The sequence below is a fragment of the Lepidochelys olivacea genome, assembly GCF_965140295.1.
Source record: "Lepidochelys olivacea isolate rLepOli2 genome assembly, chromosome: 1".
Lineage (NCBI taxonomy): Eukaryota > Metazoa > Chordata > Testudines > Cheloniidae > Lepidochelys > Lepidochelys olivacea.
In genome coordinates this window covers 113,773,579-113,801,088 of record NC_140411.1, presented here as the reverse complement: position 1 = coordinate 113,801,088, position 27,510 = coordinate 113,773,579, and the positions used below count along the sequence as shown (strand labels likewise).

The window sequence follows — 27,510 nt, the reverse complement described above, 5'->3', positions numbered from 1 at the left end:
ATAGCACTTTGGATAAGAGGAGAAGTTTGTCTATTTGCGTGTGGTCAAAATTTCCATATGTCTCTCACAGAATGCTGTGTACCAATTGGTTGCCGCTATTGATTGGAGAAGTGGCTGCATTTCAGTGTTGCTAAAAGTATTTTGTGCTATAGTATGCTTGAAGTAGAGAGATAAGGGAGTTAGGCAAACAGCTGCTCCAAACTGTGTGTTCCCCTTTGAGTCCTTGGGACTAAAATGATTAACCCATTGCAAGTTTAAGCCTTTTTAAGTTCTAAAGGGAGGATTTTGTAAAGCACCGTTGGGATTCTTAAGGACAAAAGGTGCTAGATAAATGTAAATGATTATATCACTAAGTGACAGGTGTCGTTTGGCTGCACAGACAACAAGAGCTGAATCAGTCAGCCAACAATTCCCTAAAATAATCTTGACTTTTTTTTTCAGTCTCTGAACTTGTCAATTTCCTCTTGGAATCTGCATCATACCTGCTTAGAGTGCAAAATTGAAAAGCCTGAGAGATTTTTCCTCTTACCTGCCCCTCTACTCCTATTACAGCTCCTGACTGTTTCTACTTGCCGTTTAAAAATATTGACCTCTAATACATATTTTTCAAAAACAAGAAAATGAATATATTTTTCCAATGAGACCTCAAGCACTTGATGGGACTGACTCACCATGTTCTTCACAGCCTGTTGTTCCTCCTCCACAAGCTTCCTGCCTCAAGTGAGAGTGACTGCCTTTGGGATTTTTCTCTTGCTTTCTTCCTGCTATCCTTCTGTAGTCTCCCACCTATCCACTAGCTTCTTTATGTGTGCTCAGGCTCTCCTCCTTCACCAGTTCTTTCTTCCCTACCTCTTTTTTTTTTTTCCTCACTTCTGAAGCGTATGGCTAGAATGAGGAGCTTAGCATCAACAGAGCCAGCTTTGGCATTTTGGGGGAAGACCTACACAACAGCATTTTGCTGCCCTTCGCAAATGTAGCTGACTCCTATCCACCAAGATCACACCACTCTGCCTAAGGCTCTTGGAAGGTTAGTGAGGATTTTTTTTGCAATACAATTGCAATAAATTGAACTCATTCATTTTACATTTAAAAGTGTGTGTGTGTGTGTGTAATCTTTAGGTTGCTCCAGGCGGCTGCTACAGAAGTGGAACCCAGCTGGTTGAGTTGTTCCCTTCAGCTCTGGCAATTAGATTATACTTTGAAAGGCAACATTTGCACTGAAAAGGACTAGAAACTTTTCTATTAAATCTTTCTCTAAATCCAGGAGAGATGCTGCAGCTGTTGGCTTTATGAAGCCCAACGCTTAGCTTCGAGCACTGATGTGGGTTGTGTTTCTTGGTCTGGTTTCACACATGATCATGCGAGCATTGAAGCTTGAGCTTCCTGCTGTACCCATGCGGTCAGGCAGAGTGGGATTTGCTGAGGACCAAACTGAGCAAAGAAACAATGTTTGGTAGCTTGCAGGTGGGCGTGACTGTGATCTGGTTAATGAGATAGGATGGGGGTTCCTCCGCCTTTGTTTGAAGGCTGGGTTTTAACCTGGGATCTGTGAACAGGCGTGGAGGGGTTTCACAGTCAGGTCACCCTGCCTTTCTTTATGGCTAGATGGGCGAGAGATCTGAATGCTTTTTTTTTCTATTGTAGCGGGGGATGAAGATTGAGAACAACTGCTCTGTATTATGTAGTACTAGGCACTATGGGAGGGAGGATCCTGTGTTAGATGGACCGCTGGTCAGATCCAGTGGGGAGATTCCCACCTGGCGTGCACTTGGGAAGAGTAACAAACTCTGGCTGCCCTCCCGAGCTGTCCAGTCCCCCCTCACATCGGTGGCTCCTTTTCACAGCTGGGGTACTACGCTCACCTTGCTTAGGGCCGAGATCGTGGCGGCAGTGCCCCGGGGGGCGGGGGGGGCTGGAGTAGGGTCTCCCGGCTGGTAGCGGCACCCTTCTCCTAGCCCAGGCGGCCCTGGCCCGGCCCCGCTCGCCAGCTGTTCAGGGCTGTAACACTCTCGCTGTCTCTCGTTCTCGCCCAATAGGGAGCGGCCCGCCCGAGGAGGCCCAATGAGCGGCGCGGCCGGGCGCTCCGCTAACCAATGGGGCGGCGGCTGCGGGGGCGGTGCTGGTGTCCGCGAGCCGAGCCAGCAGCAGCAGCAGCGGCCGCGGGCGGGGGCTGCGCAGTGTGCTCACCCGCCGGAGCCGCACAGCCAGCCGCCGACCCACCGCCCTCCTCCCGTCTGTGCCTTCTCCGCGGTGGAGGAGCTTGAGCGCTGCTGGGAGCCAGGCTCGGCGGCACCATGGCCGTGGAGGAAGAGGGGCTCCGGGTGTTCCAGAGCGTCAGGATTAAGATAGGTAAGAGCAGGAGACGGGAGCGTCCCCGGCCGCCAACAAAGGGCGCGAGGGGGGCTCCCTGCAGCCTTGGCTTGGGCTCTGGGGCCGCGGGGCTGCAGCCTGGCGCGTCTGCAGCCGAAGTGCCGGTACCTCCTTGCCCTGGGGGCGACAGTGCAGTGAGGCTCGTCTGCCCTCACCCCAGCCCCGTAGCCCGGCCGCCCGCCTCCCTCCCTCTAAAGCGACTGCTGAGGAGGCAGCAGCCGCCTAGCTAGGCGCTGTGGGGTCCCGTTGCCTTTTACAGCAGCTGCGCTGCCTCATCCCTCCTAGCCGGGACAGCTCTACACGTAGAGCGCTCTTCAGCCTGCCCACCAGCTGCCCTGGCTGCTGCTTGTCCCTCCTGAAGTTTCTTCGCAAAGTCTCCGCCTCAGAGGGGCGATGGATGCTGAGGAGGACGCTAGGGGTCTGTCCTGCCTGAAATGGGTTGGGTTGTTCCTTAAGATCGTGCAGAAACATCCCGACTAGAAACTGACCAGCTGCAGTAGCATCTTTGCCAGTTACAGTTAGAAACTAAATAGCCTATCCTTGGACTTGTCTTTCAAACGCGCTCTTCCCCACCCCGCGCGTGTGAACGCATTGGGCATGGAGGATGCAAATCTCTGTTTCTTTTAGATTCCTAGTCTCATTAGTATTGGTGACAGATTATGTAATAGGATGGAAGAACAACCTGGGTCATTATCTGTGTGAGCCCCAGGACTTAATTTTTGCTAAATTACACTGAAGAGATTTGAAGACTAACAAAACCACTCATCAGTTTTGTGCATCGTTTGCTAAAACCGATGTGGAAAAATAGAAGGGCACAAAATTATTAGCAGTAGGTTCAATTTTAATAAGATTTTCATACATCTAATATTGCTACAGTCTCATGTACTGGAAAGTAAGCTATTGCTATGTGGTTGTTGCAGAAGGTAGCTCACTTTGTTTTAGAGATGCATTACTATTTTAGCTGCTGAGTGATTTCCAGACCACATTATTAGAAAGTAAGCGACAGATGTCACTGTGTTGTAGATTAAAACTCTCTCTGGTAGTGTTTTGAGTGTGCAGGGCTGTTGGGAAATCCCTTGTTTCCTTAACAGAATAAACCCACTTCATTTTGAAGGGGAACACTTTGTTTTGCTTCCCCCCCCCCCGCTATTTGGGGCAGTTGGGAGTTTGAAAGGAAGCTAAGGTGCCTAACTCCCACTGAGGGCTAAGAGAGTTGGATGCTTAGCTCCTTTTTGTGCTTTTGAAAATCACTGACATGTTGATACTCCTAAAAGCAACTTCATGCCTACCAACTGTAATGCAGGATAAAGTAAAACAAGTTAGAGAGTAAATCTCATTACTCAGGTAACACAATGGTATTTCAAGGAGGTGGCAACATGTTAATGTGCTGTTAGGATCCTTCCCTCATTAATCCAGTTACGCAGTAGCTTAGAAAATAAAAAAATTGGCACCACTGAAATAAAATGTTACGGTAACATGAATTAGAAGTTATTTACATTATGTATGTGACTCCATCCAGAAAAGCTTATCAATGGGTCTATATAGTATGGCAGGGTGAGACTGGCTTTCAAGTTCCCTTGAAGGAGAGAGAGAAAAAATCAGATGTTTAATGTCTTGTTGTGGTAGGTGTATTAAAGGAGGAATTCATGGAATAGCAATATGTTGTAACTAAAGTAGTAGTAGTAACAGAAGAATTTCTATCTACCATTTTGCATGTAATAAAAACCACTGCAAGTAGTATAGCATTGACTGGCATTCACTGAAGGGAGTAGTGTGATGGTGTCATAAGTAATTGACTGACATAATTGAAATATGTCTGAGTGACAGAGAAGATACAATTTAGCAACAACAGCAAAAGGTTTGAGATTAATCTGACCAAAACATCTGCTAAAATTAATCCCCTTTTAGAATTTAATATCCGAACCCTTATTAGAGTAATTTTTGATTGATACTCAATACTAGAGTAGTGATTTGTGGCCACTTATGTATAGGCATACTACAGTGAGAAAACTGTATCTGTGTCATTGACACTAGAATGCCTAACCTTTTGTTCCTAAAATAAAGTTCTTTTATCTGATGTGGTAAGAGTAACTCCAATAGTTCAGGTAGCAGAGCGGATTGGTATGCACATGAGATTTGACTTTTTAATCCAGTAGAGGGCAATGGTAAATGTATGCAGGAACCAATTTGTTCCTTCTGTCATTTAGTAGTAGTAGTAATGTATTTGAAATCATATTAATCAACTTTCATGGCAAGAGTTTCTAAACAAATGCTTGTATAACAGGTTTTGTTTAAATGTTAAACACTTCTGGGACTTAAGTATGTTCTCACAGAGGTGAAAGTCATGTCAGCAAAACAGAGGTGGCAGGATAATTGCAGTTTCTGAACTGACTGAAAAAAATTGGCATGTTGCTGTTGTCTCAGTTCTGTTTAGTAGGTCTTGTGAAGTGGTTGTGACCTGCATAATTTTGCCTAGATGCTTTAGAGTTCCTACTTTCCATCTCAAAAGTGGAACAAATAGTCCTTATGTGCACCCAGAAGAAATAATAAGTGGTATCTGCATTGCACTCAGTCTTCATGAAGGCTTGGAATATTTTTCAGATATCTACAAGTTAGAGGTAGACATGAAAGAGGAAATGAGAGGCAAGTAGCCACAATCCACTTCTATCAGCTTTTAGGAGTGGAAATCTCTCCATATCTATCCATCATGAGGTTTTTGTGCCCATCACTAGTATCCAAGTGCCTTTCCCTGGTTGGATTTGTTTACATTTTTTTATATATATATAAAAAAATAATTCATGGTGAGAAAAGCTCTGTCGTCATGCTCTAGAACTGATCCAGAGTCTGATCACTTTTAATCTTCTTTGGAAATTCATTCCTAAGCCAAATTTCTTTGACCAAATCACTTAGTACTTGGTTTGGTGATCTGTATTGTCCCAGAGGAGCACTTCTGTCCTGTCATGTCATGGATGGAGAAATGGTCACATACAGCAGGGTCCTGACCTGCTGAGGACACTGAATGCCTTGAAGTAGCAATGGAAGTGGATTGTGAGATGGACTTGAGGTCGGGTGCTTGTGAATCACCATGGGCAGATCTTGTCCGGGAGGAAGAAGTTGCGTCCCCTAGGAAGCTGCAGATGGAAGAAAGCATTAGTGACACAAAATGTCAGCTGATTGTCCAGGATCAGTGATTGAGTTTAATGAACAGGACCACTTCAAGCCAAGTGTGTGTGATGTCTTAGTTCTTTACAATGTTTCCCTATTCTGAAGAGGATCATGCTGGTTTTGTCTTGATTCAGCTTGAGCCAGTTCCTCTCTCTTTAGGACTTAATCTTGTGTGGACTTTGTGACATTCTTGTGATTGCATTGTTTGCATCTGTTGAGAATGATTTTCTTCTGTTTCCATGGCTGGCATATCATGAGCAGTGCAGCTGATTCTACAGATGATATCCTGTAGATATTGAAGAGGAGATACAATGAGGTGGATTCCTTTGCGAAACTATGGGTGAGAGCTTTTGGGAAAGAGGAGCTATCACTGCACTAACTCTCCTTTTTGTGGTCCTCTCCATTGGAAGAACTCAGTGCCTGTCTGCTTTTGCTCATGGTTCCCCCATGATTAGAATAAAATCATTTTTACAAGAAAGCAGCATATGGACAGAAATAAAAGGGCATTCATCGCCTTTGCTAAATATTTCCCTTCAAGGTCTGATTGTGTTTGGAGTTATTTGGCTACTTTTTACAGAAACTGTATTTTCACATTGTCCATCTTTCTTCATTGAAAATTTTTTTTTTTTTACAGGAATCTCTCATACATAAACAAAACAATGTGTCTTGTAAGACTAAACAAATGCTTCCTGTAAGATTGCTACTTTGAGGAAGTGTGCTGCTCTGATATTTCCATGAGTCAGGGTTTCAGAACCTGAAAGGAAACAACATAAGACTTGTGGCAGACGATTGGCTGGAAAAACTACAAAGAGAGTGCTTCTGCTTGGCAACATAGTTACTGTTAATAATACTTATGCTCTACTTAATTGCTACCCTTTTCTCTCCTTTGACTTGTGTCATTTTACTACTTAACAAGTTTAAACTTTCAATTACAGAAATAAAAGCAAAGTACATATTTAGCATATTCAGCATTTCTACAATGGAAAGCTATAACCTGGGTAATGGGAAAGAACAAATCCTACACTGCAGGAATTACAGAGCTGTGTTATGATGGAAGTTAGATTACACAATCATAGTGGACCCTTTAGGCCTTAAAATCTATTAACTTTGGATTTAGTAAAATACCTTAAATCTTGCACTGTTATATCCAGGAATGTAAAATGTATGCTATTCTCTTGATAGCATAAAACTTAGTGCTTTTGAGTGAGTGTTCAAAAATCATGCGTAATAAAATGGAGTTCTTAGTTGACTACGCTTTTATCTGTAGGTTCAGATGTTGAGATTAGTCCTCCAGTACTTCTAGAAACAGCCCCACAGATATCAATCTCTTGTGAGAGGGTGGATGGATTGGGAGTCATTTGGAAGTCATGAGTGAAATAAGACTGGTTTCAGAACATAACTCACGTGGGTGATTTCATTGTGTAACTTGGTATAGATGATATATCCAGCTCGGTAGGGAGTTAAAACTGAAACCAAAGAATGTTATAGTGCTCATACCATGCCTGACTTTATATTAGCAATTGTCAGGAATACTGTAATGCACTCGTACTGTAGAAATGGAGAAGGGAAGTAGCATTTTAGAAATTATGCATTATGTAGTACGTTATGTATGAAATGGGTAATTGTGGAAATCGACTAAATCTGTAAACAGAGCAGTGATACAATGAGTGCAGAAACATTGGATTAAACATTTTCTCAGTGAGTCGCTTTTTTCCTTAATCTATGCTTTAAAATGATTACTGTGAAAAATACATACTGTAAAATATGTCAAGGGGTGGGGGAGAAGAATGGTTTATTGATAAGCTGTTTCAAAATCAGTAGGGCGGCAAATGATGAAACTAGGTGAAGTTAATTGCCTGTCCCCAGATATTTAGGAATTCACAAGATCAGAACCACACTAAAATGTTAAGTACTACTGATGGTGTGTTGGGAAGGGTGGGGGTGGAGTGGTAATTTAAACAGCATTGCTTGTTGTTTGGTATGTTAGTAGTTTATTTAAGATGAGACTGGATAATTTAAGGGGATTCATAGTAGACAGACTTTTTCCATCTCTAACTCACTGATTCAAACCTTGTTCAGCTTGGTAGCCACGACATTTGGTTGCTAACTTGTTGTTCAACGTGCTGTGTGAAAGGAATGGTGGTCAGCCCTCTCCCATGTGAAGAGAGCACTACATACAATAGGCTGTTCTGACAGATCCATAAGATGGTACAAGGGTTGAATGGATATGGAGAACAAACTACCATCTGACCCTTAAGGATGGCCTCACCACCTGAGGATCGAAGTAAATTATTCAGGCAGCATGGTAAAAACTTTACTCCCGTGGGTTTTTGTCCTTGCTATAAGAATAGCAGAGGATGATAGTCTTTGGGGCTGCCCGTCTTGTACCTTTCATGATTTCTAAATGAACTTAATCACATTTTGTAAAATTATACAGATCCTGCACATGGGAACAAAACCAAATATGGTTCAGTTTCTGGAGGGTGAATTCCTAATAGCCAAGGTTACTAGGTCAAGAAAACTGATTAATTCAGGACAGTAGGGAGTCTGAACATAACTTGCCAGTTTTTTTTCTTCTGGAATTAGCAGACATGCTATCCTTTGATCCCATGGACATGGTTAACTAATAGTGATTCTCCTTGAGTCTTCAGAAATATAGCTAGGTGACTTCATCTGGAGGTCAGAGCACCTCTGATGGCAAGAGCTCCATGATATGGTACTTGATATCCTAATCCGTGATCATATTCCAGAAAATGCATTTGTCAATTTTATCACTGTACTGAAATAACTTTTTAGGATAGCTTTTATTAGTGGGAAAACAAATATTCTGTTATTGGGGTTATATTGAGCCACAATATTAGCTCCTGTTACTACTTACTGTGTGCCTACAATGGTCTGTTTTAGTATCAGACATAGTAATGCAAATCTCCCTCAAGTTTCATGTGCTAACATGGGGGCTTCTCTCCTAGCTGCTGCACCCAGATTAATAGACTATTTATCCTGGCCACATCCTCTTGGAAGTTTACATTTCCTGTGTGACAGCTAAGGATGGACAGATAAGGACTTGAAATCAGCTGCTGTGTAACATACGTATTAACGTTATTCTGAGGCTACACAAGAGGATTAAAAATCCTACAAACAGTGCAGGCAGGACATAGTCTCTAGGGCCATATTTGTATTAGATAATTCCTTATATATCATGCTGAGATATAGGAACTATGACAACTGTCTGTTGGATTACTGTTCCCAAATGGTTGGTTGATTACTATTACCAAGTGCAAAAAACCCCAGAAGTAAATGGTGTAACTTTGGTTATAACTTTGTCATGCTAACAAAAGAATTTGCATTCTCAGACTTCACATGTTAAGTGATGTTTCTCATATAAAAGCAACTTCATAGTTAAGGCTGCAACTATGCCACATTAGAAGATAAATTCCTTTGGCGAAAATAAATGATTGTATGGTGTGAGGTAGGTACATTAAATTAACTTTTATTATTCAATGGTGGGGTCATGGGGCTTTTTTCTTCCTCACTCTGGCCCAGCATTGCCCACTAGGCTATATAAATGATGTTTCTCTGTTAACTGCGTTCTCCTAATTAGATATTTCATGATGGTGATGATGGATACAGCAATTTGTTGATGTACACTCCTCCCCATCCCATTTAAATGCCTGAGAGACAGATCTGGGCAGAAGTCTGAAACAGGGAAATAAACATTTTTAAGGGGTTTTCAAATATGGTTGGCATTTTACAAGCAACAGCAAAGTACTTTATCACAATAACAAGGAATGGAGAGAGAGCCAAAACTTTTAAAAAATATTACTAAAAACTGTCATCTTTTGACTTAGTCCTGACCCTACAGCAAAAATAGAAAGACATACAATTAAAAAAAAACAACCCTAAAAATACCCATTGATGTGCTATATTGCTAACAGCAGCATAAACAGGCAAATCTCCTAGACCAGGGGTCAGCAACCTTTCAGAAGTGGGGTGCCGAGTCTTCATTTATTCACTCTGGTTTAAGGTTTCGCGTGCCAGTAATACATTTTAACGTTTTTAGAAGGTCTCTTTCTATAAGTCTATAATATATAACTAAATTATTGTTGTATGTAAAGTAAATAAGCTTTTTAAAATGTTTAAAAAGCTTCATTTAAAATTAAAGCTCAGAGCCCCCTGGACTGATGGCCAGAACCCAGGCAGTGGTGAGTGCCACTGAAAATCAGCTCGCATGCCATAGGTTGCCTACCCCTGTCCTAGATGTTACAAATGAAAACAAAATGGCATTATAGAATCCTGAAGGGGCCTTAAAACTTCTCCCTCCCCTCTAATTCTCAGGTAAATGAAGGATTGGAGGTCTTACTCAGATCTCATTTACTATTGTAAGTTGGGAATAAACCAATAGAAGTCAATAGTTAACACTGGTGTGAGATCTGAATGGTCTTTGGTGAATTGATGATTACAGCATTTGCTCTCTCAAACCAGTGATATTCAGACTGAGGCTCTTGAGCTGTAACTGGCTCTTTAATACGTCTCCTACAGCTTTTTGCAGCACATGATATTAAACACGGTGTGATTTAATTATCAGCCAATCAGGAAGCTTTTATTATGTTAACCAATTGTAGTTGATAAAATAATACGTGGTCAGTCGTTTTGAGGTGTGTGTGTGAGTGTGTGTCTAAATAAATATTTTCCCATCATATTGTTGAAATATGAAAATATAGTACTACAGTAAATAAAATAATGAATTCATACTTTTGTGGCTCTCCTGGGTAATGTTGATCGCTAATTTGTCTCCTGAATCACTGAGGTTTGAGTATCACTGTCTTAAAAGGAAGGAAGAAGATTGGTGCTTAATATGACACCCTTACTCTATCTTCCATTCACATGCTGTATGACACTCTAGCTGCAAGACGGTGATATTTCCCAACATCAGGGGAAGTAGCAGAGGTGGTGGAAGTAGAAGTCCTGGAATGAAGGGAGAGGCATGTTACCCGTGCTCAAATTCTAGGAGAGCTCTTGGGGGAGGGAGGGGAAATCAAGATATCAAACGCTTACATTGTTCAAAGGGATCTGGGGATCATAGTGGATCACAAGCTAAATATGAGTCAACAGTGTAACACTGTTGCAAAAAAGGCGAACATCATTCTGGGATATATTAGCAGGAGTGTTTTAAGCAAGACATGTGAAGTAATTCTTCCGCTCCACTCCGTGCTGATTAGGCTTCAGCTGGAGTATTGTGTCCAGTTCTGGGTGCCACGTTTCAGGAAAGATGTGGACAAATTGGAGAAAGTCCAGAGAAGAACAACAAAAATGATTAAAAGTCTAAAAAACATGACCTATAAGGGAAGATTGAAAAAAAAATTTGGGTTTGTTTAGTCTGGAAAAGAGAAGATTGGGGGGACACACACAACAGTTTTCAAGTACATAAAAGGTTGTTACAGAGAGGAGGGAGAAGAATTGTTCTTCTTGTCCTATCCTCAGAGGTTAAGAAGCAATGGGCTTAAATTGCAGCAAGGGAGATTTATGTTGGACATTAGGAAAAACTTCCTGTCAGAGTTGTTAAGCACTTGAATAAATTGCCTAGGAGAGGTTGTGCAATTTCCATCATTGGAGATTTTTAAGAGCAGGTTAGACAAACACCTGTCAGGGATGACCGAGATCAGAGGTTCTCAAACTGTGGTCCATGGACCACCAGTGGTCCACGAGCTCCATTCAGGTGATCTGCGGATAGTTCCCTTTAAGGTGTGTGCCGCACACGAGAGAATGAAGGGGCACCCACCTAATTAGCCGAGCCACGCAGGCGTGGCTCGGCTAATTAGGTGCCTGCACCCTGGAGAAGACCCACATGTAAGGTGTGGTGCTTGCTTTCGGGGGGGGATAGGTGGGAGGGGGTGGTGGGAATTTGGGATGCGCAAATCCAAAGTGCTTTACAGTAGTTCGCTAACGGTACAAACAACATTTAGAAAGATCATTAAGTGGTCTGCCAAGACCCTCAGCAATTTTCAAGTAGTCTGAGGGGAGAAGAAAAAAATGTTTGACAACTACTGACCTAAATAATATTTAACCCTGCCATGAGTGCAGGGATTGGACTAGATGACCTCTCAAGGTCCCTTCCAGCCCTATGATTCTATGATAATGACTTCGGACTCCTAAAACTCAAATGGCAATATTACAGTATTAAGACATGATAGGGTATGTAGTAGTGATCTGTTTAATGTCTCAGGGAGGTAAGACATTCCAGACGTATGTTAATGAATCACTGTACCATGTGGTATTATGTCTTAATGCTATATTTTAAAACTACTTTCATCCATTTTGTGCTGGTAATCAAGGAGAAGCTTACAGTGGTTTTCAAACTTCATTGCACCACGATCCCCTTCTGACAACAAAAATTACTACATGATCCCAGGAGGGTGGACCAAAGCTTGTGTCCTCCCCAGGACACAAAGCCCAAGTCCCATCATCTTGTGCAGGTGGACCAAAGCCGAAGCCCAAGGGCTTCAGCCTATGGTGAGGGGCCTGTAACCTGAGCCCCACCACCCAGGGCTGAAGTTCAAGGCAGTGGGGCTTGGGCCCCACACCCCAGCAAGTCTAACACCAGCCCTGGCGAGCCCATTAAAATGGAGTTGCAACCGACTTTGGGGTCCTGACCCACAGTTTGAGAATCACTGGCTTAGCATTTGCTTTCATTATGACAGTAGGCTGTATTTTGTGTGACTGAAGTTGATGAGAAACTTGTACATTCTGAATAGTTTTCTTAACTTTTTCTGCTTTGTACAATACTAGCAATTTACATGACCTTAGTGCATTTTAAAAAACAACTTCGTCATCAGTTCTTTAATAATGCCTTTAATTTAACATTATGGAGTGGGGATTGATTTTAGGCTCCAGTTATAAGCGTGATTTATTTTCAGCCCACACCTAATTCCCCTTCCCACCCCCGCCCAAAAATAATATCCCTGAAATTTCATATGCCACATCTTCCAATGGCAGAAGTTTTTTGGGGAATTTTGGAAAAGCCTAAGACTTATAAAGTTATGGTGTTCTGGTAATTCCTGTTGTTCGGTCTTGGATATTTCTGTTTGTGGTTCATCTGATCTTCAAAATGGCTTGGCCTAGGAACTTGAGGTCCCTGAAGTGTTTTTTCCTCAAAGAAAAATGTCATTTAGTATTTATGCAGTTTTTGGAAGAAGATAGTGTGGTTAGTAAAAACAACGAGGAATCCTTGTGGGACCTTAGAGACTAACACATTTATTTGGGCAAAAGCTTTCATGGGCCAGAACCCACTACATCAGATGCATGGAGTGGAAGATACAGGAGCAGTATAAATACATGAAAAGATGTGAATTGCCTTACCAAGTGTGAGGTTAGTCTAACGAGACAATTCAATTGACAGCAGGATACCAAAGGAGGAAAAATAACTTTTGAAATGGTAATGAGAGTGGCCCATTTCAGACCGTTGACAAGAAGCTGAGAGTAACAGTTGGGGGAAATTAGGTTTTATAATGACGCAACCGCTCCCAGTCTTTATTCAGGCCTTATCTGATGGTGTCCAGTTTCCAAATTAATTCCAGTTCTGCAGTTTCACGTTGGAGTCAGTTTCTGAAGCTTTTTTGTTGAAGAATTGCCACTTTTAGGTCTGTTATTGAGAGACAAGGGAGATTGAAGTGTTCTCCTACTGGTTTTTGAATGTTATGATTCCTGATGTCAGATTTGTGTCCATTTATTCTTTTGCATAGACACTGTCCGGTTTGGCCACTGTACATGGCAGAGGGGCATTGCTGGCACATGATGGCATATATCACATTGGTAGATGGTGTGGCTGATGTGGTTAGGTCCTATGATTGTGTCCCTTGAATAGATAGATATGTGGACAGAGTTGGCAATGGGGTTTGTTGCAGGGTTTGGTTCTTGGGTTGGTGTTTTTGTTGTGTGGTGTGTAGTTGCTTGTGAGTATTTGCTTCAGGTTGGGGGGCTGTCTGTACGCGAGGATTGGCTTGTCTCCCAAGGTCTGAGAGAGTGAGGGATAGTCCTTCAGGATACGTTTAGATCCTTGATGATGTGCTAGAGAGGTTTTAGTTGGGGGCTGTAGGTGACTGCTAGTGGCATTCTGTTACTTTCTTTGTTCAGCCTGTCTTGTAGTAGGTGACTTCTGGGTACTCTTCTGGCTCTGTCAATCTGTTTCTTCACTTCACCAGGTAGGTATTGTAGTTTTAAGAACGGTTGATAGAGATCCTGTAGGTGTTTGTCTCTGTCTGAGGGATTGGAGCAAATGCGGTTGTATCTTAGAGCTTGGCTGTAGACGATGGATTGTGTGATGTGGTCTGGATGAAAGCTGGAGGCATGTAGGTAAGTATAGAGGTCAGTAGGTTTCCAGTATATGGTGGTGGTTATGTGACCATTGCTTATTAGCACTATAGTGTCTTGGAAGTGGACTTACTGTGTAGACTGGTCCAGGCTGAGGTTGATGGTGGGGTGGAAATTATTGAAATCTTGGTGGAATTCCTCAAGGGCCTCCTTCCCATGGGTCCAGATGATTGTCATCAATGTAGCGCAAGTAGAGTAGGGCTGTATGGGGATGAGAGCTGAGGAAGCGTTGTCCTAAGTCAGCCATAAAAATTTTGGCATACTGTGGGGCCATGTGGGTACCCATAGCGGACCCGTGAACTTGAAAGTATAAATTGTCTCCAAATCTGAAATAGTTGTGGGTGAGGACAAAGTCACAAAGTTCAGCGACCAGGTTTGCTGTGATGGTATCGGGGATGCTATTCCTGGCGGCTTGTAGTCCATCTTTGTGTGGAATGTTCGAGTAGAGAGCTTTTACATCCATAGCGGCTAAGATGATGTTTTCTGGAAGATCACCAAAGGATTGTAGTTTCCTTAGGAAGTCACTGGTATCTCAAAGATAGCTGGGAGTGCTTGTAGCGTAAGGCCTGAGGAGAGAGTCTACATAGCCAGATAATCATGCTGTCAGGGTGTTAATGCTTGAGATGATGGGGCACCCAGGATTCCCAGGTTTATGGATTTTGGATAGCAGATAGAATACCCATGGTTGGAGCTCTAGGGGTGTGTCAGTGTAGATTTGTTCCTGTGCTGCTTTAGGGAGTGGGGATGTTAAAAAGATATTCTACACTAGACTTATCTAACCTCCAACTTTTGGGTGGAGGTTCCAGTTTTCAAACCTTAAGTGTCTCTTGTTTTCATATCAGGCTAATTTAGGCTGAATTTGAGACCTCGTCTGCCAGCTTTCTCCCTTTTCTCATCTTCCCAAATCAGATGTGGACAGAGGGAAGAGAAGGGGAAGGTTTCTGCATAGGACCAGAAGCAGCTGTTCCTTGAAACCCATTTGCTGAGAGGAGGAGAGCTAAGCAGCAGGAGAGGAGGAGGAGGAGAAGAGCAGCCAAGGATTGTAGCAAGAGGGAGGAGTCTTTTGGTGGATGGAGGCGAATGAGTGGACTGGGAGGAAGCTGTTGTTAAGAATATATTCCTGGGCAGGGTGGGGGTGTTACTGATGGATTTAAGCAGTCATGGTGTAGTGAAATCCTACTTTGCTTAAAATATGTAGAATTTATATGTAACTCCTTTCATACATACTAGAAAGTTCATTATAGCATTTTTTTAAATATCTGAAGTTTGGCAAAATTTCTTGATTTTTTTCTTAACTTTTGATGTTCACTTGAGCTAAACAACTGGGGGGAAAATAACTTGGTATTCCAAAAATATCCTATGTTTTTTATTTTATTTTTTTTAAAGGCAGAATAGACCAATTTCTAAATCTTCTTGTATCAACACCACCTCTTATGGAACATAAGCTTCTTCTGTCATGTTTTAGCATGGATTTATTTCCTCCTGAAGTCAAGGCTATACTTGGGCTTCTGTCGCTGTACTGCTACTCAAGAAGATTTCAAAATCCGTCTGGAACGACAGTCTGCCTTCGAAGGGCTGATAGCATATTTGTGTGTTCCTGTTTCAAAAAGTGAACTTGCAAAAGTCAAGGCATTAGGTTATATAAATAGCAGGCAGAGCTTCAGGAACTCATGAAAGAGTTCTCTTCCTAACCTCCTTTTGAGTACTACACACAAGTGGGTTATTCCCTCAGTGACAGTTCATGAGGGACTGGTTTTGTGTATATTAGCAAGTTGTTATTCTCAAGCTCTCATTAAACTCAATTTTTCTCCATTAGTCTTTAAAGAAAATAATGGTAACCATCATCTTCAGTATATTTTTGTACTCATATGTTTGTAATTTGCATTAGTAGGAAGTAATTTTAGTTTTAATTTTCCAAATGTAGAAAAGTTGGCAGTTTGCAATACTATGTTCTCAAATGTGCGTCTTGCTATGACAATTTTATATAACATTTACATACAAAAACCAATATTAAAAATGCTGCTTTGGTTGCAATGTCAAATAGTAGAAAATTAGGAAATGCCAAAGTCATGGTTTCTTTTGCAACCTTCATTCCGCCCCTGGTGCAATGACTCTGACTTATGGGTGTTAAAATAACTCTTTGGCATAGGATGGGAAGACTGATTTACTACTACATCACAGTATTTCTGAAAACATTTATATTTACAAGTGACTTATAGCTTATTTTACTTTTAATCAAAAACTCCCAGAAGAAAACAGAGTGGTGGCCTTCACAAGGCTTTAGTTAGATTTCTTGCTTGTATTTCCCAGCTGGTGTTGAAGTACATCTGGAATCTATGAAATTCCTTTCTTTGTTCATCATTTCCTGCTTCATTCAGTGCTGTAGTGTGGGGTTCTGAAAGTCTATTTCTCTAGGCTTATAAGGTTTATTCTTCTAGCATTTACTGACTTTTTAGTGATGGTCAAGTTTTTTGTGTATTTTACAGTATAGATTGGCTGTACTGCTAAACTTCTAAAATGTGCTGTTTGAGAATTCCAGTCAAAGTTGGCCTCCCTGAGTCTCTGGCACTAGTTCAGCCTACTACAGAGTGTTGGAGGAGGGAGGCAGAAAAGGGAAAGAACAGAATCTGCTACACGTCATGAAAGCTGCCTTTCTAAATGTCTCTCTAACCATAGAACAATCACCTGTGTGTGTGTGATAAAATTCAACCTATTGTGTAGGAAGTATGGAGTGTCACTTATTACTGTTGCTTTTTGGGTTCTAATTTGGAAAGAGTATAACTGCCATAGAATAACATGAGTACAGCCTTGAGTGTGTTTAAAAATTAACTCTTCTTTTGAGAGCATGACTGAAGGCTTAAGTTGTGTGAGTCTGAGTGATCCAAAAACAATGTTCAGTTTAGAAAAGTGAATGCAAAGGTGTAAATTATATTGTTACAGAACTAACACCCACAAAAGAGCCTTGGGACTGCAATTGTTTTGGTTGACAGAATGTAGTCTTTATTTTTAGTAATACTTTTAGGTTTTGCTGGCAAAACATCTAATAAAGAACAATATGCTTCCCTTATGAATACTTACATTCTCAGATTCTGCCTCTGAATATTGATTGGTAATGGGGTCACACACTGTTTCACAGTGTGGTCTACATCTTAATAGCAGGTGCCTTGTGAACAGTTCCCTGCCTATTCATTTCTGCACAGAGTAGAGCTCCTTCTCTTCCACTTCAAATTGTGTAATATCTGTGTGAGAACTACATCCAGTGCTTGCATAGAGAACTCAATATTAGGGAAGTATTTCTTTTATTTTTAGAAGTCCCTTTTAATGCAATTTAGCAGATAGAAATGAGGATGGGAGCCAGTACTGCCAGCTCTCCACAGACCACATTTAGAGAACTGCTGACTCCAGCTGACTTTTTAACTTTATATCTCTCTCTATGAATTTTAATGTATTTTAACAGCAATCGTATGTCACTGGTTGGTTACATTAAAAGGCAAATACACCAGTCACATTATACTTAGTGTTAATGTATTTTAGCATGTGGTGATTCACTGGTGCGGCACCTCCTGCTGGTCATCCTGGGAATTAGCTCTTCCAGCCCAGCGCGCCCTCTGCAGGCTGGTGTCTCGCCTGCCACTGTCCCCTGTGTCCCTCCCGGTGCCCCTTTACCTTGGGGTGTTGCCCCCTCCCCAGGGAACCCCCAACCCTCTATCCCCGCCTTGCCACAGTGGCTACAGCCAGTCACCATCTAGCCCCCGCTCACTGGGGCAAACTACAGTCTGTAAACCACTCATCAGCAAGAGGGGTTGGTCCAGCTGCCTCTGCCTATTCCCAGGCTACCCCTCTGTAGCCCCAATACCTTTCCTGGCCTTTAGCAAGGCCTGCAGCCTGGGGGGTTTTCCAGGCTGGAGCTCCCCAGCTCCTCTGGCCTTCCCCCAGCCCTGCTCCACTCTAGGTGCCCTGCTCAGCTCCCAGGCAGCCAGGTCCTTCTCTCCCTATAGCTAGAGAGAAACTCTGCCAGCTCCTGGCTCACTGGCCTCTTATAGGGCCAGCTGTGGCTGACTTCCCAATCAGCCTAACCTTTTCTTGCAGCCTCAGCCCTCTCTTAGGACGAACTTTAACCCTTTCAGGGCTGGAGCAGGGTGACTACCCTGCTACAGTATGCAATCCTTTGAGGTATAGAAAGTATTTTCTTTTGCAACGTATGCAAAAGAAGTTATTTAGCTATGCAATATCAGAATCTTAAGTAGGTAAGTGACATTCTTCGGTTATTGGGTGGTGGTGGGGGTGTATGGGTAAAGGTTACTCTTGGTACGCTATTCTTTCACTTAAACAACAATAAAAGCCCTGATCAAAATGACATAGGGACAATGATCACGTGAACTGCGTATGGTGTGGAGATGGCACTTGCTTCAGTAATTGCCTATAATCACAAACAGCTCAAAGGTGAAAATATATTAATGCTGCTTGATCATCAGCCGATGTGATGCAGCTGATCCTGTGGGGAGATTGTGAGAAGAAGCTGACTGCCATGCCAATATGATAAGGATGGATACATGGCTCTACTGTACATGTATATGTGCACTGCTTTCTAGTGGATAATATTGTCTCTCAACTCTCCAGTGTCTAAGGGTGGAACATTGCATAAAAAATATTGCAAAAGATTTTGAGGTTTCAGACCAACCAAGGGGGAGAGGAAGCCGCAGTCCTTCACCCCAGAATAAATGATAGCCCAGAGCACTCACCTTGGATGTTGGAGGCCCAAGTTCAAGTCCCTGGAGTGGGCTCTGTGCTGTAGTTCTTTTTGTGCAGGAAGAAGGTATTTAGTTAAAGGACTATTGCTGGAGGTGTAAACTGCTTTCTGGAAAGGAAGATGCTGATACTTTGGGGGCTACTCTAGGTCTTCCACATTGATCTAGGTGCCAAAACAACCTTTTACTCAGCTTTATTGTGGGCTCCAGGAACTGATCAGGGGTTTATAGACTTAGCCATAGACAGCTTAATCTTATTGCTCTCAGTCTGTACTCTTTAGATAATCCAGATGGGATGGTGCAGTCTCGTACCATTGCAAGGTATTAAATAATAATAGTTTGTAAAATGAACTAAGTGGGCCAGATCATGCTTTTCAGGTGTCACTTTTCTTGATTCATTAATTGTCTAATTTCAGTGCTAAATGAGTTTTTCCAGGTTGAGAAATATGACTGGACATTATGGCATTAGTCTGCCTAATGACCCCTTGAATATTTGTATTAAATCTTTCCTCTAATGCTGTCTTATTTATATTCATGATCATTTTCAGCCTACATTCCTAAGTTTACTGGCAAACCTAGAACGGATATTTAGAAATTATAAATGTGTATACACACACCCTCTTAAAAAAACAAACAAACAAAAAAACCTGTTAAAAGACCATCATTAAGATTGTAGTGTCAAGCACTCAAAACCCAGGAATGCCAAAATTAAGGTTGCCTGTGCAGCCTTAATTTGGTCCCTTTCTTTTTATGCATTATGATAGTAATAGATTGTGTAATTAAATGTACTTATTCCCCCTCCCCCCGCCCCCAACAGGACCTCTGCCTCAATCAGTACACAGCATGGGCAGTGCTCATTTAATGAGAACCTATTCAATATTTTGTTTTCTCCTCAGTGTTCAATGTGTAGCCCCAGGCCTTATTTACTGTGCACTGTCCAAACCCTGTTCTGGGCACAGAATTATAACTTTTTCTGGGGATTTTCCATGGTGTTTATCTCTATGCTATCTAAGTGTTCATAAACATTACTTTATTTTCAGAATATCCCTGTGAGATGAGGGTGTGTTAGTTCCCCATTATAAAACAAGGATGAGTCACAAGGATTGATTTTAAAAAAAAAATCCACTAATTTTGTGTCCCCAACTTGATGTATCTAGGACCTGATTTGTCAGAGTACATAGCACTTCATATGTTCAAAGCACAGCTCCCATTGACTTCAGCTATACCTGCGATTGGTTAGTTCTTCTGCAAATCACGTTCCAGGGTCTCAAGTCAGGAATTTAGAAAATGAGGAACACCCCATTAGTGACTACCTGTAAAAAGTTAAGTGACTTGCCCAGTGTCACACAGAACTCTGTACCAGGGGAAAGGATAAAATCCAGTTCTCCAGGATAGCATTCAACTGCTTTAACCAGGAGACAGTTTTCTCTTCCTACCATCCCCCTGCCTCATTCACTACACACCTTCACAACAAATTAGGCAGAGGTCCTACGGACAAGTCTCCTGTAGTACACAACCCTGATTAATCCCCAAAGCACATCCATTCGGTGCCCTGAGTGATGAAGGGAATGAAATAGCATTTGATGATGTTTCCTGGCCCAGTCTCTCTCTCTCTCTCTCTCTCTTCTCTCCCCCACTTTTCTGGCTTCTTGTCCTCCATTCGGTTCAGGCAGCATCTTCATCCAATGCTCCTGACTCAGAGCAACCAGGAACTGCAATTGCAAGGAAAGTCCTGCTTACTCCCAGGCTGGAGAACCATGGACAAGCTCTTTGGGAAATTAAGATGCAAAGCTCTAACAAGTGTCTGCTGAGTATGTACAAACTAATTTTTTTCCCTCCCAAAGGCTTATAACTTGGCCAGATTTGGGCATATTTTCATGAGGATGCTGAAAGACAGATCTTCGACAAAAAGGCCACTCTACCAAATTTCAATTCTCTGCTCTGACTTACTTTTTTATGGAGTGTTCTCGCATTGCTGCACGTTGCAACATCCATTCTCTCACTTCTTCAAACTGACAATATTTGGTCCTTTTAGTATTGCAGTAACACCTACAGACCCCAGTTAGAGATCAGGTTTATTGTGCTTGGTGAAGTAAGCACACATAATGAGGACAGTCCTGTCTCACTTTCCAATCTACCAATGTAGTGAAGCAGCATTCTAGGTTTCATAAATGTAATAACATTACAGGCTCAGCCAGTCACCTTACCAAAGAGTTCTGGGTCATTTATATTTGAAATGTAAGCTTTTGCTTAGCCTTGGTACATGCAACTCTTTTGAAATATTTTCTCCGTGTCTATCTACATAAGAATGGCCATAGCGGGTCAGACCAAAGATCCATCTAGCCCAGTAGCCTGTCTTCCGACAGTGGCCAATGCCAGTTTCCCCAGAGGGAATGAACATCCCCTGTTGCCCATTCCAAGCTTCTAGCAAACAGAGGTTAGAGACACCATCCCTGCCATCCTGTCTAATAGCCATTGATGGACCTATCCTCCATGAATTTATCTAGTTCTTTTTTGAACCCTGTTGTAGTCTTGGCTTCACAACAGCCTCTGTCAAGGAGTTCCACAGGTTGACTGTGCATTGTGTGGAAAAAATACTTCCTTTTGTTTGTTTTAAACCTGCTACCTATTAATTTCATTTGGTGGCTCCTAGTTCTTGTGTTATGAGAAGGAGTAAATAACACTTCCTTATTTACTTTCTCCACACCCAGTCATGATTTGATAGACCTCTCTCATATTCTTCCCCCCCACCCCCAGTCGTCTCTTTTCCAAGCTGAAAAGTCCCAGTCTTTTTAATCTCTCCTCATACAGCAGACGTTCCATACCCCTAATCATTTTTGTTGCCCTTTTCTGAATCTTTTCCAATTCCAATATATCTTTTTTGAGATGGGGCAACCACATCCACACGCAGTATTCAAGATGTGGGTGTACCATGGATTTATATAGAGGCAGTATATTTTCTGTTTTATTGTCTAACCCGTTCTTAATAATACATTCTGTTCACTTTTTTGACTGCCACTGCACTTGCAGTGGATGTTTTCAGAAAACTATCCACAATGACTCCCCAAGATCTCTATCTTGAGTGGTAACAGCTAATTTAGACCCCCTCATTTTATATGTATGGTTGGGATTATGTTTTCCAATGTGCATTACTTTACATTTATCAATACTGAATTTCATTTGCTATTTTGTTGCCCAGTCACCTAGTTTCAAGAGATCCTTTTGTAGCTCTTCGCAGTCTGCCTGGGACTTAACTATCTTGAGTAGTTTTGTATCATCTGCAAATTTTGCCACCTCACTGTTTACCCCTTTTTCCAGATCATTTATGAATATGTTGAATAGGACTGGGCCCACCCCTGGGGGACATCACTATTTACCTCTCTCCATTCTGAAAACTGGCCCTATATTCCTACCCTTTGTTTCCTGTCTTTTAACCAGTTACTGACCCATGAGAGAACCTTCCTTCTTATCCCATGACTGCTTACTTTGCTTAAGAGTCTTTGATGAGGGACCTTGTCAGAAGCTTTCTGAAAATCTAAGTGCACTTTATCCACTGGTTTCCCCCTTGTCCACATGCTTTTTGACCCCCTCAAAGAATTCTAGTAGATTGGTGAGGCATGATTTCCCTTTACAGAAAACATGTTGACTATTTCCCCAACAAATTATGTACATCTGGGTCTGACAATTTTGGTCTTTGCTATAGTTTCAAGCAGTTGGCCCAGTACTGAAGTCAGGCTTACCAGCCTGTAATTGCCAGGGTCTCCTCTGGAGCTCTTTGTAAAAATTGGCATCACATTAGCTATTCTCCAGTCATTTGGTACAGAAGCTGATTTAAATGATAGGTTACAGACGACAGTTAGTAGTCCTGCAATTTTACATTTGAGTTCCTTCAGAACTCTTGAGTGAATACCATCTGGTCCTGGTGACTTATTACTGTTTAGTTTATCTATTTGTTCCAAAACCTTCTCTAATGACACCTGAATCTGAGACAGTTCCTCAGATTTGTCACCTAAAAAGAATGGCTCAGGTTTGGAAATCTCCCTCACATACTCAGCCGTGAAGACCAATGCAAATAATTCTTTTAGTATCTCTGCGATGGCCTTATCATACTGGAGTGCTCTTATCTCAATCATCCAGTGGCCCCACTGGTTGTTTAGCAGGCTTCCTGCTTCTGGTGTACTTATAACATTTTTTGGTATTACTTTTTGAGTCTTTGGCTAGCTATTCTTCAAATTCTTTTTTGGCCTTCCCAATTATATTTTTACACTTCATTTGCTAGAGTTTATGCTCCTTTCTATTTTGGTCATTAGGATTTAACTTCTGCTTTTTAAAGGATGCCTTTTTGCCTCTCACTGCTTCTTTTACTTTGTTTGGTTAGCCACTGTCAAGGCTGATTCCCCACTCTGGCACTTCAAGTGTAGAAGGTAGGGGCACTCAAGGATTCTAAAAATTAATCCTGGCCACTCCAGGCTTGTATTAAACTTCCAAGGTTACAGCTTTTCTCTGACCTTGGATGGGTACATGCTGCCACCACCCAAATGCAAAAAACCCCTTTGAGAACCCAGGAAGGTTCACTTGAGAATCCCTTCCTCTGGGATACCCTCAAGCCCTTTCACCCCCCTTACCGCAGGGAAGAGTTGAGAAAGGAAATCAGCTGTTGCCACCAGCTAATTAAACAACATGGGCACAAACCTCAGGCTATTGCTAGATTTAAAAAGAGCAAATACAAAAGTTAAGAAGCAAAAATAGCTTCCTTGAGGTCCAGTTTAAAGGTTACAAGCAAAACAAAAGCACCTGGAGTTAGCACAGAGGAGTCCACAAGCCATAAAGAAATAAAAGATAAACCTAATAGTGTCTTCCTAAACATTTCCTGATCTACTTACATATCTGGGGTTCCAAATGAATAGTTTCTAAGGTATGATCTGATGATTTTTCATACCTGGTCCAAGCTCTTACAGCATAGTTCCAGCCCTGTCTCTGCTCTCCAGGAGAACAACTGACAGACAGAAAAAGGGGAAGGTTTTTTTTCCAAATTTTTAAAAGTTCTAGCCTTCCCATTGTCTCTTTTGGTCAGGTGCCCACTCCATTCCTTTTACCTATGCAGGGAGACTTTTTAACCCTTTACAGGTAAAGCAAGTAGAGAACAACTACTAAGAGGAACTTTATAGCTAGCTGGCTGTCCATAAAAGAGAGCTACCCCATGCCCCTTCATTTATCAGAGCCCCATTGTGACTCTTTTATGGTTCTCTTACCATGTTTTTAAATTTGAGGTATATATTTAAGTTGAGCCTCTATTATGGTGTCTTTAAGAAGTTTCCATGCAGCTTGCAGGGATTTCACTTTTTGCACTGTACCTTTTAATTTCTGTTTTAACTAACTTCTTCATGTTTGTGTAGTTCCCCTTTCTGAAATTGAATGCTACAGTGTTGGATCACTGTGGTGTTTTCCCCACCACAGTGATGGTAATTTTAATTATATTGTGGTCACTATTCCAAGTGGTCCAGCTATATTCACCTCTTGGACCTGATCCTGTGCTCCACTAGATCTAGATACTTATGATCACAAGGACCAAATAGTATTTGAGTATCTCCCTGCAGTAATGTTGTTTAAGGAGGTATTATTAAATTAAAGAGATTAAATGTCCTCTTCTCCAGGTCTTGTGAGAAGCCTATGATGGAGCTAGGAATTGAATATGGCTGGAGCTCCAAGAGCATGCTTCTCACTGTCTCTTCATTAACCTCTTGTTTTACAGTAGCTTTTCTCTCCTAAAACTTTGTGCTGACGCAACTCCGCTGCTGGCAGCAATGGTAGAAATCTTTCAGAAGATAGAGGAAGTAACCAGAGGATGGCCATTTTAGACTTGATTCTGACCAACAGGGAGGAATAGGTAGCAAATCTGAAAGTGGGAGGCAATTTGGATGAATGTGATCATGAATGATAAATGTTATGATTCTAAGGAAGGAGTGAGAGAAGCAGAATCAGGAGAATGGACTTCAAAAAGGAGACTATAAAAACTCAGAACTGATAGTACAGTCCTATGGGAAGAAAATCTAAGGGAGAAAAGGAGTTTGGCAGAGCTGGCAGTTTCTCAAGGAGACAGTCTAAAGGCATAACTGCAAATAATCCTCCTGTGAAGGAGAGCGCGCACCATATGGGCCTCTTACTATTCTTTCTATCCAGGAGCTCTTTAATGAACTGAACATGTAAAAAGAATCCTACAAAAACTGCAATCGTGGATGAATCACTAAGGAGGCATACAAAAGAACAGCACAAGAGTGTAGGGACAAAATCAGAAAGGATAAGGTACAAAATGAATTATGTTTAGCAAGGGATATGAAAGGCAATAAGAAGAGGTTCTTTAAATACATTAGGAGCAAGGGAAAGATGAAGGAAAGTGTAGGTCCTCTACTTAGCAGAGAAGGAGAGATCATAACTGATGACATCAATAAGGTTGAGGGGTTTAATGCGTATTTTGCTTTGGTCTTCACTGAAAAGGTTAGTGGTGACTAGATACTCAACACAATTAATATTAGCAAGAAGTTGGGAGGAATACAAGCCAAAATAGGGAAAGAACAGGTTAAAGAATATTTCAGTAAGTTATATGTATTCAAATTCAGGGCCTGATGAAATTCATCCTAGCATACTTGCTTCAGGTAGTTCCTCAATCTCAGAACGGTTAGCAATTATTTTCAAGACCTCGGGGAGGATGGGTAAGGTCCAGGAGGACTGGAGAAGGGCAATCATAGTATCGATCTTTAAAAAGGGGACCCAGGGGATTTTTGACCAAAAATAGCTCTGAGCACCCCCATTATAAAAATTGTTCCAGCACCCCTGTCAGGAATGGTCTAAGTTTACTTGGTCCTTCCTCGGTGCAGGGGGCTGTACTTGATGGCCTCCCTAGGTCTCTCCCAGCCCTACATTTCTATGATTCTATGGAAAAGGGAAGTGTAGTTACAGTCGTGGGGAATATTGCTACAGTGTTCTGTAACACAGTAACTGTGGCAATAAAACACATCCTGTGGTATGTTACAGCAGCTAAATTTCACTTTTTTGTGGGGAGTGATTTATTTCATCTTCTGTAGTTACTCTTAGTTGAGAGGATGCGCAATTTCAGAAGTTTTTTTTTTTTTATTATTGTGGGGCAGGAGGGAGTGGGGCAATAGATAGCACTTGTGATTTGCTTTCAGTTAGCTAATTTTATGGTGATGGTTAACTGGGCTGTTGAGAGAGTTAGAAGAAAACTCTCTCTTAAATATAAGCATTTAACCCTTTCCGCTGTTTTGTCTTTCTCCATCTCTTTTTTTCTTCTTCTTGCATTCTGTGTGGTTTTCTTTCACTCCCTCCACTTAGTTCTTCTGGTGTCTAGTTTTCATGCAGCAACATATTTTAATGAATTATTTTATTACCTCCTTTTTGTGATTTGCAAATCTTCATTTTTTGGTGTATATGATGCCCATATTCTTCTTCCCCTCTCAGCTGTCCTCTCTCCCCAGTATGCCAGTACTGCTGCTCTGGCCAGCAAGAGGAAGTTGTTAGAGTAATGCAAGGTCTCTCTCTCTCTTTCTCAGCAGAGTGAAACTGGTAAGATTGCACAAGTTTCTCTCTGTTGTCTCTATGGGAGCAGCACAGGAGGGGAATTTTACCAGTGTATGGAGAGGGGGATGCATAGAATGTCCATGATCTTATGCTAGAGATTAACCCCCGTGTGCAACCAGTGGGTCTTAAGACCCAGAAGAGGGTTGAAAGAAACCTGATCATTTTTGGGTTTCTTGCCTCTTTGAAAAGCAAGGACATGCTCACATAACAGTTCTGAGCACCATTACTTCTTCCCCAGAGGAAGGTAGGTATAATGATCTTTGTTTAGATGGGAGAGTGGAGGCATGGAGAAGTAACCTGTAGCAGGTACGCACTCTTGGACAGAGCTGGGAACCAGAGCTCCTGACTTGTATCCTTTTACATGGACCCATACTGCTTCCAAGCTATTAATTTAATTAATGGTAGTTCAGAATTTGAAGAAGACAATGCTCCAAAATAATCTACCACTCCCAAATTTGAAAGCACTCCCTCTCCTTCTCTCCATATGTACAATAGTGCATGCATGAAATTTATAAAAATGACTGGTAATATGTCATTTTAAAATGAAAGAATGGTAGAGAGATATGAATAGACAAAACCGATATTTAAGCCTAAAAAGTTAATGAAGCATGGCAAATGAGATTTAATTTGAGGGAACACAGCTAGAATTTACTCATCATAATGTTATATCCTTTAATCCTCATTAGGGAAAAAGCTAGAGGAAACAGTTGTTAACAATATAATATTTGTGGTTTGGGCAGGGTGACATGTAACTTAATAGTACAAACTGTTTTAAAAATTCTGGTCTGAATTGAGTAACTTGGAAGATCCAGCCCCAGAAAAATGGGAAATACTGAAGGATTTGTAGTTTGTTCTGAATAATGGCTACATTCTGATGAAAGCTTTTACCACAATCGATTATGTGCATTTAAAAAAAAAATCTGTGGCATGTGTGCTGTAGATCCCTATTGCACAGCAGCAAGTGTTGCAGGATATTGGTAATGTGAATGTGCTTGCTTCTCTGAGATCACAGGCTAATAAGCAGTGAGATTAAGTAGGAACATAAGGAATAAAAGCAATTACCCTAAAACACTTCAAGAAGGTGGCAGAGAACCTGACATGAAACTGGGCTACTTAGAGATGCAAACTAAGATTCTGAATGTCAATTCCAGAAAACATTGCTGCTGTTCGGAAAGGTTTCTTCTACTAACCACTTCAGATACTGCTAGAGACACAGCACTGCAGCATAAATGAATTAGATTAAAAACCTTTGTTTGGACTGAAA

At 41.6% G+C, this 27,510-nt stretch overlaps 1 protein-coding gene across 2 annotated transcripts in view; it reads left to right on the top strand.

The window, feature by feature from the left end:
• RASA3 (RAS p21 protein activator 3) overlaps positions 1–27,510 on the top strand; it is a 262,533-nt gene that overhangs the window by 63,342 nt on the left and 171,681 nt on the right. The window contains exon 1 of one of the 2 annotated variants that reach the window (XM_084627978.1): positions 2,167–2,349. The exons of the other annotated variant lie outside the window; for it this stretch is intronic. Within the exon in view, the coding sequence (XP_084484104.1) occupies positions 2,295–2,349 (55 nt within the window). The 5' untranslated portion in view covers positions 2,167–2,294. Of the gene's footprint in view, positions 1–2,166; positions 2,350–27,510 lie in introns of those variants that run through there. 2 annotated transcript variants of the gene reach the window in all.